The following is a 12066-nucleotide window of genomic DNA, read 5'->3' on the forward strand; positions in this document are numbered from 1 at the left end:
GTGCACTTAGTGTCAGTGCACAGCCCTTGGCAGGAAAGCACTATCCCAGTCCATCTTCTCTGGCTTAATTTACTAGGAACTTTTGACTGTCTTCAGGAAAAGCGAAGAGGATTATAGGGGACAGGCTCCCAGGGCCCCTTCAGAGGATGCGAGAGGAGGAGCGAAGTGTAAACCTGAGCTCATCTTGAACAGAAGGGAAAGGAGCAGGGAGGGAAGTGGAAGCGATGTTTGCCATGAATGCAGAGTGCTGGCCCTTTGAACATGCATTGGAAACAAGCATGCCAGATGCAGTGCATGTCTGGACAGCGCTGGGAAAGATGTGTTTGCAGAGCAGTGTGGCTCTTGCTTAGTGATTCAGCCTTGAGAATGCACTTTTATAGACAGAACGCCAAAGAAGAGCCCAAGTGGCTTCCAGGTCAAGCCTAGCACTGCACAGGTAGAAAGAAGGGTGAGGTCTGGGATGTCTAAGAGGGCTTCCCTGTCCTCCTTTCCTTTCCTGTAGGTTCCCTGGCTGTTCAGTATCACTTAGGGTGCCAAGGATATCCAAGGTCCATAGCCAGTTCTGAACATGGAGTCCTTTGGGAGGAACTGGTGACTGGGAGGCAGGTTGTGTGCTTGGCCTGACTGTATCTGCTCTGCCTTCACAGCAACCCTGCACCTAGAGAGGAGCTTCCGTCCCTTTGCAGTGTTGCCTGCCCAGCAGCAGATGGCGCTGTTCTGCATCCTGCAGAAAATCCTGTTTGATGAAGAACTCCTTAGGGCCCTGGAGCAAGTGGTAGGTGGGTAGGGGGGCTGTGGATTTGGGTTATTACCTTGTTGCTCTGAAATATGCACAGGCTAGAACCCTCAGATTAGGCTTTGGGATGATTTGGAATGAAGTCTCACCACTTCTCTTTAACTCCAAAACTTGAAGCTGCCGTCAGGCGGGAAGGAGTGTGTGACTTAGGACTATAAAGACGACCACAGGCTTGGTGCTTAAGCATATCAGCAATTAATCTCTTACAGACCTTGAGGGCAGCATCCAGAGTTGCCAGTGGCAGCAGGGATATACGCCTCTGGAAGCTCTGGGGAAGAATCCTTATTGCTTGCGGTTTCTGGTGGCTCCTGGCATTCCGTGACTGGTGGCTTTTCTCTGTAATGTCTTGGCTTGTGCACTGGGGTCTTCTCTAGACACAGAACTCATTAAGGATCACCATGGCTGGATATAGAGTTCCCTTACTTGAGACTCTCATCTTAATTACACCTGCACAGACTCATTCCAAATGAGGCTTCATTCTGAGACTGCAGGTGGGCATGTATTCAGCTCACAGGGAAGGGGCGTCTGGCAGAGCCTGTCAGCCTGTCCCATTCAGAACACAGACGAGGAGGTGTTTATCGCTCTGTTTTGCCAGATTTGAGGGCCATGCCAGCTGCTCACCCTTCATCAGCTCAGATTCTTTTTTTTATACTTAACAAGGCTGAGACTCTGACAATTTCCTTTTCATTGCGACTTTGTTTTTAGTTTCCCTTCTTAGAAAGAAGGTATACTGCTCACACGCTTTAGGTGTTCAGAAAAATATCCATATCATCTTCCCACTTGAAGTGAAATTGTGCTGGAGAGCCTAGCAACCAGAGACAGAAATGCAGTTGTGCAAAAGGTCTAGTTTGACTTCCGGAGGATGCAGGGCTTAACCCTAGGAAGAACACAAATGTTTCAGAACCCCATGACTTTCACTTCCTAAAATAGCTCCTTCCTAGAGGGAAATGTCAGGTTAGTTCCCTATGTAGAGAGTAGCGGCTGCCCTGTCAGATGTTGGCAAAGCGTCTGCCTGCTGGTGGGTGTCAGAGAGGACACAGGGTACCTAGGGTATGGAACTAGTCCAAGGGCTCAGAACTGGCTCATGGGCAGTGCCATCCCACCCCTCAGCACCTTGTCGTGATGGATAGAGCTACCTAGGGAAGGCTGGGGACGTACTATACTAAGCGTGCTTCTTTTAGAGTGTGAGAACCAGGAAGCGATGTTGCTTTTATGACCCCTTTGACAGTCTGATACATAGCCAATTGTTCCTGGTGGCTGGTAAAACTCAATATCCTGGCCTAGTCTGTCAGGTTCTGTGTGCCCAGCACTTCTTGCATGACTCTTCCCCTTTGCATGTGGAAGGACAGTAGTTGGGCATGGCTCATCTGTATCCTCAGGAGGAAATTTAGGCACATAGATAGCATCAACGTTTGGACAAGGGCTCAGTGCTTGCTCTACCCGGAGAGGGTAAAGTGCGTGGAGCGTGTTGGTAAGGTACAGGCTGGGCAGGGGCTCAGTTGGGCTGCACTTCAGTGAGTTCTGGCTTCATCACAGTCTTTCTTCTTCCCTTTCTGCGCTGTAGTGTGATGATATGGCTGGCGGCCTCTGGTCCTCACAGGCTATATTGGCAATGGAGGAGCTGACAGGCAGTCAGAAGCAGGACCTCACAGCCTTCCTGAAACTGGTGGGATACAGGGTACAGGGAGAGCATCCTGGCCCGCAGGATGAGGTCAGCAACCAGAAGCTCTTTGCAACGGCCTACTTCCTGGTCAGTGCACTAGCAGGTATGGAAACCAAAACAAAAAAGAGCAGGACAATGCCTGCCCGGGCTGGGAGATGGTGTTGGCTTCTATCTGCTTCTGGACAGAGAAACAGTGATGACTGAGGAAGGGTTGGGACAGTTCTCTCCTTTTCAGTCCAGAGGGTAAGATGTGGAAGGCCAATAAAGAATCCTGTCACTCTTGAGCCTCCACTTTAAGGGTGTGTCAGACTTATTCCAGGAGGACCACCTTCTGGTCCTCTCGCTGGAGGTCACTTTCAAAACACAGCCAGTGATCCACAGCAGGGTCCAGATGGTGCTGTGTGGCGTTCACTTTCCTTCGGCAGCTGTTTTTCCTGATCCTCTCCTTCCTCCTTGTACACATGTGGCCTACTTCATGGTACTCTCAGCCTTCATGTGCTGTGTGATGCACATGTCCAGGAGGTAGGCTATGGTTGGGCTTCTGCATGGGTCTTGAAACAGCTTCCCAGGGGAATGGATTTCGGTTACCATCAAGAGGACCTCAAGAGGACCTGTCACAGAGGCCTGGTGGTGCCCCATGTGAAGCAGCTGGAGCTACAGCTCATCTCTGGAGATCCAGCTTCCCTCCAACACAAGCTACTAGGCACTGGGTTCCTGATACAGTGGCTTTCTCCTAACTACAGAGATAAGGACCCAGGGAACCTAAAGTATTTAAAATGAATGAAGAATATTTCAGCTTGCTTTTCTGACAGATATGGTTTGTGTCTTGCTCTGAATCACAGCTAAAGGTTTTGAGTGGTTGAATGGAATTGGATACACCACATAGGCTCTGTGAAATTCTACCTAGAGACTGGGACCAGTGTTAACAGTGAGCATGCTTCAGTAAAGACTTGAGTGTCAGGCTGCAGGCCAGACTCCAATAGCGTGTGAGAAGCCTTCTCACATAGTCTATACTACTCAAACATTTCTATGAAGACTAGCCCATGGCTGACACGGACTACACCAGAGTCCCATTCTTCCCGACCTGGACACAGCTCTGCAGCTGAGCAGAGATGGCCCCACAAGAGGCTCTAACACAACACTTATTCCCATATGGAAGCTGGATGCAGAGAAAACTTTAGGTGTAGCCAGTGTCTACATCAGCCATGTGCTTTTCTTCTAAGCTGTGGTCTCATTACAGCAGCTGCAGCAGAAGATAGCTCATTTAAAGCTCTTTTTGGTAGTATCCTGGTGAGATCTGAACTCTTCCTTGGCCAACTCTTCCTAGATAGTGTGGTCTCCTAAGAGCTAGAGAAAGTGATGGAAGAGAAAGTGGTCCTTTTGGGCCTTGACAGTGCTACTTGGCTTTATCCTATTTAGCTGCCTCCAGCCCTGGTGTCTGCTCTCCTGGAGAGCTGCTCTCACCACAGAACCTCACTTGTAATTGAACAGTCTTTTCCTGACTCGCTGGGGAGACCTACGCTGTCTTAGGCAGCAGTGGAGGGCAGAGCATGCCTGGCCCATGACAAGCATCAGGGTGAGCTATCTTTGTCCTATGCTCACAATTCTGGGTAAGCAAGCATCTCTAGGGTTGAGGGATACAGGAGTATTGCATGAGGCAAGAGGCACTCTGGAAGGTGAAGGGGTGGAAATGTGAGTGTGATCGTGCTTGGCTGACGTGACGTGCCCTTCTCAGCACTGTGCTTTCTATTCTCATTTTCCTGTAGTAGGGTGAGGGCCTCCTTCGGAACACAGAAAACTCTGAACTTTGTTAGAGGCAGGTGCATGACCGCATTGGAAGGCTGTGTTGGGGTTCTCTAGTGTGATTACCCACAGGGCTGCCTCTTCCCCCATGTCCTGTTGTTCTCTCTGGGTCACAGCCTCAGTGACATAGCTTCACACTGGGAGATATTTAATAGAGGCTCGCCTGGCACTCACTTCCATTTCTCTGGCAGGGTGGGGAATTGGCAGGACACTTCGGTGTAGCTCCAGCCTCTCATGATGCTGCCCCTGTTTTGTCGTGTCAGTGATGCTCCAAGCACCACCACACACACATTTCCTCCCCTTCACCTTCCAGAGTGCCTCTTGCCTCATGCGATTACTCCTGCTTTCTTTTCCAAAGGGACTGGCAGCATGATGGGCCCCTTCATGTTTGTGCAGTGGCCTGACATGTGCCCCTAAATACTCTGTAGGAGCCCAAATGAACAGAACGAACAGGGTCTAGAGGTACCCCAGAGTATTTTATGTGTTATCATGCATGCCTATAAATCCCAGTACTGGGGAGAAGCAGAATAATGGCATATTCAAGGCTATTCTGGGTTAGCAAGGCTATGTCCCAGAAAACCAGAAACAAAGCATTCCAGCCTGGTTATGTGGAAGGGCTCTAACATCAGAGACTTTTGAGCTAAGCATCCTTTCCCAGAACCCATGCCCTTCTGACTAGCATGTTCAATGGCAGAGAACATCCTCTGGTGACTGGATTCCCAGAGATGTGACCACACCCTTGTATTTTTAGACAGTCTATATAGCTCTGGCTGAATTAGAATGCACAGAGATTGTTTCTGCCCCCCAAGTGCTGGGATTAAGAGGGTGCTACCACACCTGGCCTGACCACACATTTACTTTATCGAACTGGAGGTAGCAAGCTACTGAAACAGCATCACCTAGGTAGGCTGCAGTGCTCTTTCCTTATAACACAAGGGCTCACTGCATCGCTCAGGCTGGTCCTTCTGCCTAACCTCTCAGATGATGAGATTACAAGCATGCATCGCTGTGCCTGGCTTCCACAAACTTGTTTTTAACAGTGAAAATGACCAGAATGTATGTCTTTTACAGAAATGCCAGATAATGCCACAGTCTTCCTGGGGACTTGCTGCAAACTCCATGTTATTCCATCGCTGTGCCATTTGGTAAGGAACCTTTGGATGGGACAGTGGGGTGGAAAGGAATGGGGATGAGGGGTAGACGCTATCCAGCTAGTAAAAGATCTGGTTTCTCAGCTTGAGACAGTGCAAACAGGTGTCATCATTAACATGTGGGTGCTGTGGGAGGATGAGGTCCAAAGCAGTGTTTGCTCAAGAAACTGACTAGCAGAGTGGCTGGGTCTACAGGTTCTAAACCATGTGCTTTCCCCAGTTTGGAGACTTTCGGCCATAGCTAAACATGGCCGGGCCCGGCAATCTGTCGCTGATCACTGTAGTGGGAATGATTTGAAGCTGCTTTGTGTCACATTTGCCAGGAACCCACAGGGCTGCGTTGTCTGGAGGAGGTGTAGCTTCTTCCATTCTCCTAGAATATCAGTAGAGCTTGGCACTCTCTGGGAATGTCACTGCGAGAGTAAAAGTGACCAGTAATGAGTCAAGTTACAGAGAGGGCAGTTAGCAGAGGAACCGGTAACTAACCCACTGCCCAGCTACTGTCACACAAGGCATACCTGGGTCGCTTTATTTTAAGGTCTGGAATGAGACCAGGGTTCACTGCTAGCCCATAGAGCTATGCTAACCCTGCATGGACCACCTAGACAGGACCTACTTATGTTCTGTATGTCCATACAGGTTGTCCTGGATGTTGTTCTGTATGGAGGAGGTATAAGAGGCTAAGACCACTAGGTACTGATCACACAGCTGGCCAGATGCCATCCGCACTGACCATAGGCTGTGTCCTAGGGGACGCTCAATTGTTTGGAGGCATGCTAGCCTATCTGAGAGCAGCTGAGGGTGCTGGCTGCTAGTGCAGTTTGATTATAGAAATGATGTAATTGTCCTAATTTTATGCAGTGATGAGCGAAACAGCTCCGCTCTGTCCAGCAGCAGGGAGTGCTCAGCACTTCCGGTCTGAGTGTTTAGGGAGCAATCAAAGCTGTTCAGGAAGTGTAGGAAGAAGAAACTTGTGCTAAGGGAACGAGGCCTAATGAACTCACACTATAGTCAGCTCTGCTTCTGACCTTGGCTGTTGTTCATGACCAGGCAGGAACCAGACTTGGAGTTCCAAAATGGATGGACAGAGTCCTGCCTTTTCACTGGCTGCCTCCCTCCAGATACACTAGCCTGTCTTTGGAGGTTGCGCAACAAAGATAAATCATGTTTCTTTAAAAGATCTTCCTAGGTACCCTCAGGCAATCCAGGTAATGTCTGCAGACTGCCTGCTGTGCTCTTAAAAGAGCTGGGCTCCTGCAGGCACGATTCGAGTGACTGACTTAAAAGAGGACACCCAATCTACCCGCACTTCTGTTTGAAAGCTCAGGTAACTCTGAAGAGTCGTCCTGATGGGTTTTAGGTGAAGGGTCAGATAAACTAACCATTTAGTGTGAACTGGTAGAAAAATCAGTAGAAAAATCTAGAAAATATTCCAAGTCAGGAATTGCGAAGGCAAAGGTTCTGGAAACACAATTAACAAATGACAGTCCCTACACCCGAATTCCTTCAGATACTCAAGACATTCTAACATTGCTGTTTACATTAATAAGCAACACAACCAGAGGATGGCTGAACGGTGTGTGTGTGTGTGTGTGCCTGCCACAGAGCAGAGGGAAAAACCCTTTATTTTGCAGAACTCTGGAAATCAGGGAAAAAGTGACTGGAACTCTAAACAATGAGGGGAGCACGTGCTGTCTGTACCCTGCCCTTCACCACACCTGACACTGCTTTGGGGGAAAGAACAGAAAATGGCAGCAGACCTCCTCATCTTGAAAGCCTGCAACTGTAACTGTGGAAGCCAGAGTACTCATTCATAGCTTTATGTCTGCTCTAAAGAACTAGCTTGTGTATACAGGACTCTAAAGAGAGTGACAGCTGAGTTGGGCCTCCCATAATCAGCAGGACTCCTACCTTGTCAGAAACCTTGGGTCCTGTGCCCACATTAGGTGGAAGGCAGTGCAGTCAGAATTCTGGGAGCAGATCTCCCTCCTCACCTTACAGCCTTGAGGCTGTGGGGTTGTACCTGCACTCGAAAACCTCAGCCTCGCTTGCACCTGTCTACAATTCTAGGACTCCAGTGATCAATGAGTGACATCTGTACCCAGCCACACTGGGGACTAGGGAACTTTCCCTGTCTACAGTCCCAGCCCCACTAAGGCTTGAAGCTCAGATCATGGCTGCGATCTTCTGTTCCATGGCAAATGATGCCATAAGTCTCGGCCTCCCCACTGCTTACTCTTTGCATGACCTAGGTGTATTTCCACCTCGGCTTTGCAGCCTCAGACCATAGACATCAAAGGACAAGCCCACACACTACTCACATTAACCTAGTAGCACAAAGAGAAACTCTCCTGTGTGCCCTGCCCCTCCAAGCATGGAAACCAGAACTACTGAGATAACCCAAGGCACCTGTCTTCCACAGTCCATAGACTTTGGGTTAGGGCTGTTGGTACTAAGTTTGTGATTATCTTGTGGGTCCCAGGGAAGGTACTGTCTGGATCACATACCTCCACAAAAGTGGTTAAACCGCAGCTCCTTTAATTATTCCCATAGGACCAGGGAAGGGCTCATTCATGTTCCCATTCCTTAAATCTAATGGTTATCAGAAGTGTTTATCGGGCAAGACCTGGGGAGTGGGTCTGGTTCTATTCTGCGGCTCAGGAATTGTGGGTACTGGTGCTACAGACCCAAGCATCTCCTACAACTCTCGGTGTGATTATGCTTACCTGGACAGACCTAGGGACAACTCTTTCTGCACCTCATACCAGAGTCCTTAGCAGCTGAATACACTCTTGGAAGCCTATGCTTGCTGTAAAGCCCCACCTCAAGAAACTACTGTAGACAGGATAATTGATGTTCCCGTAGACCCTCGTGATAGGAACCAAGTGAGGTACCCCAGAGGGATGCTCTTTTGAGCTCATGTGTAACTAAAACTTGAGCATCTATCCAACTGACATTTAAACAAACAAAAATTCCTGTAGAAAATGCCTCAAAATACTGGATGTTATACAGATGTACAGGATCCACAGAACAAGCCAGCTCCAAAGAGAATAGCTGATCTCTAAAAATAATCCCTGAGAGGGAAGTCGGAAGAGTTCATAGTAATGATCCCCAGGAAACATAATGGGATCTAAGAGAACATAAACAAAACATTACAAAGGAGCAAGAAAAAGCTATCCAGGATATAAATGAGAAATTCAGAGTTAGAAATTGTAGTTAAAAATCAAAAACTCAAATTCTGGAGCTTACATATCTAGTCAAGGAAGTCCATTACACAAGGCTCTGACATAGGAGCAGCCCAAGGGCAGCAGAACTTAAGAATAATGTGTCCAGTTACCTCAGGAAGACAAGGGGCTGGTGTGGGGAATAGGGAAAAACTCCAAGTTAGCTGGGACAGAATTCTGTGAAGAAATATTTGTCCTGTGAGAATTCCAGATGGGGAAGGAGAGCATTTAAAGGCTAGTTCATGAAATAATGGCTGAAAACTTCTCAAATCTTCAAAGACCCATGGACATCTACACCAAGAAACTTAAACCTCCAACTAAACTAGTAAGTGGAGTGTGCCCTCACCAGACATAGTCAACTCATCAAAACTACAAATGAAGACTTGGAGAAAAGGGAAAGCAAACCAAGATCCCCAGGAATCCATGGGCAGGATGGATAGATGGCATGGTACACTCTACACACTGAAAGGAGTAACTGTCAACCAGGACACCTCAGCCTTTAAATGGGAAGAGGACAAAGATGGTCTCACACGAGCACTGGAGCAGCCCTTTAAGAATACTACTGGGAGCAGACAGCACACAGAGTATGTGAGCATATAAACCCACTAGCAATACGGAACACAGAGGCAAGGCGTAACACTCAGACCTCAGCCTGACAGGGCATTACCACACCACACCACAAAGTAAGTGATAGGTGAAGAAAAATTGTACAAAACAAGGAAAAAAGAGTGACCTAGTCTGTAAATGCATTAAATCCAACAACCAATAGACTGGCTGAATGAATTTTAAAGAAAAAGAAAACAAAAAAACAGTAAGAGCAAGCTGGCCATGGTAGAGAATACTTGTAATCCTAGAAATTGGTTAGTGGAAGCATCTTCAGCTACACAGAAAGCTTCAAGGGCAGGCTGGGCTGCATGAGACTCTGCCTTAAATAACAACCAATCAACCCACCTACTCAACTATATGCTGCCCACAGACTCAAGATATGCAGTTACTGATGTATGTGTATTAAAAGGACTGGGGGAAGAAAGCATCCAAATGGAAACCAAAAAGCAAGCTGAAAAGTGGACTTTGATGATGATGATGATGGTGGTGGTGGTGGTGGTAACACAGAGAGAATACGGCCACTATACACTCACAAACAGGTCAGTTCAGCAGCAGATGCAGAAGGGAGAGTATATACAGATCCAACATTGCCATTTTAACAGTCAAAACAACTACAGACATGAGAGCAGGGAGTGAAGACAGTTATAGTTAGGGACTTGCCTTTGTCCACTACAAGCAGCAACATTTAGACACAAAATTAAAGAACTGAGTTTCCATGTATCAGTTCCAGGTAGCTTAACCACCAGCAGCAAACTCTGTCTTACTAGAGCATGTGCCGATCACCTAGAGCATCCCAGGCTACAAGTCTCAGTGCTCCCCCCTCCCTTTTAAATCTAATGATTTTAAGAGTTGATTTAGTATAAAAAGGAATCAAGAAAAACTAGTTATCCACGTTCCATCCAAGACACCCTGAATCCTATCACATCAAGAATAAGAGAAGATGTAAGACTACATAGAGGCTGTGAATTAAAGTCACTGAAAGTGCTTGTGGTGCAAAGACACACATACTATCAAGAAAAGAAGACGGAACTGTCAGGCTCCACGGGGCTGCCAGATATGGATGCATAACTAAATAAGCAATTTTGAGGGACAAGTAAAATGTTCTTATTTTGTGGGTGAGCCTTGGGAAAAACTAGAAGGAAGTTTGTAGAAGTCTTTCTATTAATGCCTCACTAGGTCTTCATAACTGTCCCACCCTCTGAGCAAAGGCAGTCTGCTCACGTGCAGCACATCTTTGCACGGGTGGAGGGCAGGCACTCTTCGGGAGCCTCATTATCTGTGCACTAACCACATGCTGCATCACCCATCTATCTGTTCAGTGTTCGATTCCAAGCCTTCATTATTGTTCTGAAGTCTGCATCAGCGACTCTCCACACCCCCGACCTGATTCAAGGGAGAACTTTTCTGCTAGTTTTTCTTTACTTTTTTATGTGATGAGTGTGCTGGATGTCTGTCTGTCTGTCTGTCTGTCTGTCACATACCTGACTTCCTCAGTAGTCAGATCCTTTGGATTAGAAGCCACACGTGTGTAGTGAGAACCAAATCTGGTTATCTTCAACAAAGTCATCTTTCCAGCTCCATGGGCTGATTTCTGAATAAAAGTCTTAAAGTCAAAGACACTAATAACTGGATCTTTTTGAGCGCATATGTCCTGAATAAAACTTTTGTACTTCCACTTTCGCTCTAAATTAAATCAAAGGGCCAAAATACTTAAATTTCTAACTGAGAAAAGAAATCGATGTTCCTACACTGAAAACCTTCTTTTTCTTTTTATAGTTGTTTAGCCTGGAAGAGATTTTTTTTTCTGCCATAAAAACTTGAAAATGATGGAGGTGCTAGTTATTGCCATAATAATCCATGGTTATTACTTTATTGCTTCTATGGAGAGTGTAACTCATGCATAGTTGTTCTTTTAAAAAATACTCACTGGAAATCATCATTACTCCTGGAGACATACACTCTGGTACTTTCTCCTCTTGTAAAGGAATAACCATGCTCAGCTTTACTGCTTTGCTAAACCCACCTATCCACATATGCTCGCCCATCACTTTGCCACTGCAGCTACAGTGCTGCAAAACACATGCATTTAGCTCTGCGGCCCGAGTCAACAGAGACATAAAGTATGAAGGCCAATAATGAGATGGGAACAATAATGGAGATTTCCCATCTAGAGTTAGTCCAGGACTATGGTGGCTTTATACAAACAATGAACCAAGAACTAAGTCCAATGCTGCTTCCACTGTTTAGAAGTTAAAATGGAAGGAACGCCATCAAATGTATTTGTCTCAATACCCAGAGGAGAAACAAAAGATAACAGCAGACTCACATACGGAAATTCTCAATAAAATAGTACCAATTGAACTCAATAACATATCAAAATATAATACACCACACACGTGTGTTCTCAAGTAACCTTCAGACAAGGGCTTCATCTGGAAAATACTATAAACTCAAAAGGCCATACACCATAAAAACAATTTAAAAATGAGCTAAAAATCTGAACGGATACTTCTCAAAAGATAACACAAATGGCAAGCAAGTATGTGAAGAAATTCATCAACATGGAAACACAAATCAAAAGAGCAGTGAAGCAGCATGTCACTAGAAACACTAGAGAGGATGTAGGAAAGGGAGTCTTACACACTACTGGGTCTTACACACTACTAGTGAGCATGTGATGACTACAGCTAGTATAGAAAACAGAATGGAGAGGTCCTCAGGCACTAAAGACTGGTGAAACTGTTAAAAGCTCCTAGGTCTGTCTGGAGGAGAGGAAATGATTACGTCAAGAATGGATGTACACCCCAGTGTTTGCTGAGCCTA

General features: G+C 46.5%; 1 protein-coding gene across 1 annotated transcript in view; it reads left to right on the forward strand.

Moving 5' to 3' along the window:
• Gsdme (gasdermin E) overlaps positions 1-12066 on the forward strand; it is a 57059-nt gene that overhangs the window by 42623 nt on the left and 2370 nt on the right. The window contains exons 7-9 of the mRNA XM_032906538.1: positions 648-775; positions 2361-2562; positions 5334-5407. Of these exons, the coding sequence (XP_032762429.1) occupies positions 648-775; positions 2361-2562; positions 5334-5407 (404 nt within the window). The remainder of the gene's footprint in view (positions 1-647; positions 776-2360; positions 2563-5333; positions 5408-12066) is intronic.

This window comes from Rattus rattus, chromosome 6, assembly GCF_011064425.1.
Source record: "Rattus rattus isolate New Zealand chromosome 6, Rrattus_CSIRO_v1, whole genome shotgun sequence".
In the NCBI taxonomy this organism is placed as follows: Eukaryota; Metazoa; Chordata; class Mammalia; order Rodentia; family Muridae; genus Rattus; species Rattus rattus.